The 2754-nt window shown below is 28.7% G+C and overlaps 1 protein-coding gene across 1 annotated transcript; it reads left to right on the top strand.

Annotated features, from left to right (window-relative positions):
• Positions 1-1012: 1012 nt before the first annotated feature.
• On the top strand, positions 1013-1549 carry LOC124930482. Its single transcript, XM_047470821.1, has one exon. The coding sequence runs from the start codon at positions 1013-1015 to the stop codon at positions 1547-1549; it is 537 nt and encodes a 178-aa protein (XP_047326777.1).
• Positions 1550-2754: the final 1205 nt, after the last annotated feature.

Below are 2754 nucleotides of genomic sequence, written 5' to 3'. Positions count from 1 at the left end.
CCTTTTGCAAACTATTACATCGTAACCAAATTTTACAAAAATATTCTTATGTTAAAAAATATTTAAGTGTCTCGTTACCACTCCTTCAAGAAATAACCCTCGAGAACTATGGCACAAATATTCGACAGTTTTGACAACTGGAGAAATGGGAATCAAAATACCAAAGTTTAATATAATGATGTAGATTATATTGAGCAAGTCATGGTAAAATTTAATTTCAAATTGTCTCAAAAAATTAAAGAATACAAATTTAGTTTTGACATTGAACATGGTTATTCAATGCATTTGATTGTTAAATAATTAGATGAGTTTTATTTTGAAAATTTTAGTGCATGATTTTATGTAATTTATATTGATGTTAACATTTAAGCATGATTGTTTAACAAATGATTTTAAATAATTAATTATTGTCTAACTATATATTCTTCTTTATTGTTTATATTCTTGTAATTTTGATCAATTCCAAAAAGAGGATGTCTATCGATACAAAAAGACAAAAAAAATTGATAGTAGATTATATAGATTTTGTTCATTTTTATTTGCTTTAAACTTTGTCAAATTTTATACATTTTATTTATTTAGTAGTAATTTATTGCATATAATTTCTACATAATTTTAAAATGAAAAATACCATAAAATCATTGTTGATATTGATATTATGCAAACTCTATATTTGTTTACTTTCATGTTGTATATATACCATAAATTAATTTATTCACGATTTGTTTGATTAAATTAAGAAATGATTGTCCTCTTATTTAATTGATAATCTTGAGTGAGAATGAGTGGATTCTATTCAAACAAAATCTATTTTAAATTTTAACCATTTAAATTTGGTAAATATAACCTTGAATTGAAAGGTATTTGGAATAAAGTCATATTATAGATTAGTGGCCATAATGGTTGTGGGCAGTTATTAGATAGAGAAGAGAAAAATAAAGGGTCTAGAAATTCAACATAAATCTATAAATGATTTGGTGTTGCATACTATTTTCACCACCAACAAATCATGATGACAAATGTTTCTATTAGGACGTTGGCCACCTTCTTTACTTTCCTGGTGATTGTTTCCAATCATTTTACTCAAGCTGATTTGATTGACCATAATTGTAAAAAAACACGTTACCCCGATCTTTGCATTGAAACCCTAAGATCAAATAATGCAACTGTTAAAACAGATGTCAAAGATTTTTGCATAATCATACTTGAAGTAAGTTTTGGATATGCTTCTAAAACCCGCGAGCTAGTGAAAAATCTTCGATACAGAATAGTTGATCAAGATCCGCAACAATGCTTGGATTCTTGCTTATATTCTTATGATTTTCTGATTGTGGATATAAATAGGGGAATTAACAATCTACGTAAAGACATCCCATCTATGGTTGGGAGTTCAGCTGATATGGTGGCTAGTCGTCCTTTAAATTGTCAAGAGGAATGTGACGCCGTTGGTGTTGAAATACCATTTTCTAAAATGAATACTAAATTACACCATTTAGGAGTAATCCTCGAAGATCTCGTTCATTTGGTTGGTTCCCATAAAACTAGCTAATTGATATATCAATGTTAATATATCAATGATGTATTTATTTATTCTCCCTATATACCTCTATCTATGTATATAAACTTTTAAGAAATAATAATCATATATAAATTTGGTTCTTAAAGTGATAGTATTATGTTTTTCTTTATTAAGTTTTAACCATGTATTGTTTTTATTTATTATCTTCAACAAAACAGTAAATTTCTTAACAAAACACACTTGTGTGCTAGTTAGGTGAACTTTATGTTTATTTCTGTAACAAAAATCCCAACAATAAAGGTGATCTTAAGTTGGCATTGTAGAATTATTATAGTATTATTGTATTAAATATCGCAAACAAGTAACTAACCACTTAATCACGATGTCGTGATATAAATATTTTTACAAAAATAGAACATATTACAGCTGCTAAATCTGTAAGAGAAATTTCATACAAAAGTAAAGACGTGTAATTATCCAAAACTTATTTTTTTTCTTCATTGGATGAAACCTCCTAAATTAGCGCCAATTAAGCCAAGCAAAATTAACCAAATGATACATTCAAATAATAGTAACCAACAGTTTCCTATTATAAAGAAGTTTCGAAAATCATCCAAACATAACCAATAATAGTATAAGAAAAGTTGAGGGCCACACCCCTAGGTCCCCTACTTTTTTGAGGTCCTAAGTTCGAGCAAAAAAAAGTCATATTAATGGATTACAACATTCCCAAAACCATAAAGCCTCTCAATCATCTTTTAAAAAGTCTAAATAGTCAACTTTCCGAGCTTCTTTTCAACACCCAATTAAGAAGAATACTTTAAGATTATGTTTCAAATTATATAAAATAGAGGCCTCAAAGAGAAATCATTCCTTTTTATTAATACACCCAATCATATACCAACTAGTCGACCTCTAGTTTTGTATAACTACATCATCATGAAACAAGGGAGAACTACGTGAGACATGATTCTTCCAAAGAAAATAAGAGAATATATCAATGACAAATGGAAGAAACGTAGGCAGACTTTGTATAGATCCAGTCTCAATGAGCTCAAAAAGCTCAAACTCAAAATAAATGAACTATTTCTAGTTCTATCCCCACAGGGTCTTAGGACAGTGGGAATCTTGATTCTTTCCACTAACTAGTGATAAGGAGTTTAGGAAACAAGTAAGAACAAAAGTCAGGAGCATCTCTTGCAATCAAACTACGATTGATCTCCAAAACCCCGAGT

This window comes from Impatiens glandulifera, chromosome 3 (genome assembly GCF_907164915.1).
Source record: "Impatiens glandulifera chromosome 3, dImpGla2.1, whole genome shotgun sequence".
Lineage (NCBI taxonomy): Eukaryota > Viridiplantae > Streptophyta > Magnoliopsida > Ericales > Balsaminaceae > Impatiens > Impatiens glandulifera.
Note: the sequence above shows the minus strand (reverse complement) of the source record. Positions and strands in the feature narration are given on the sequence as shown.

Coding starts and splice junctions, on each gene's coding strand:
- LOC124930482 (XM_047470821.1), top strand. CDS start 1,013: ATGACAAATGTTTCTATTAGGACGTTGGCCACCTTCTTTACTTTCCTG.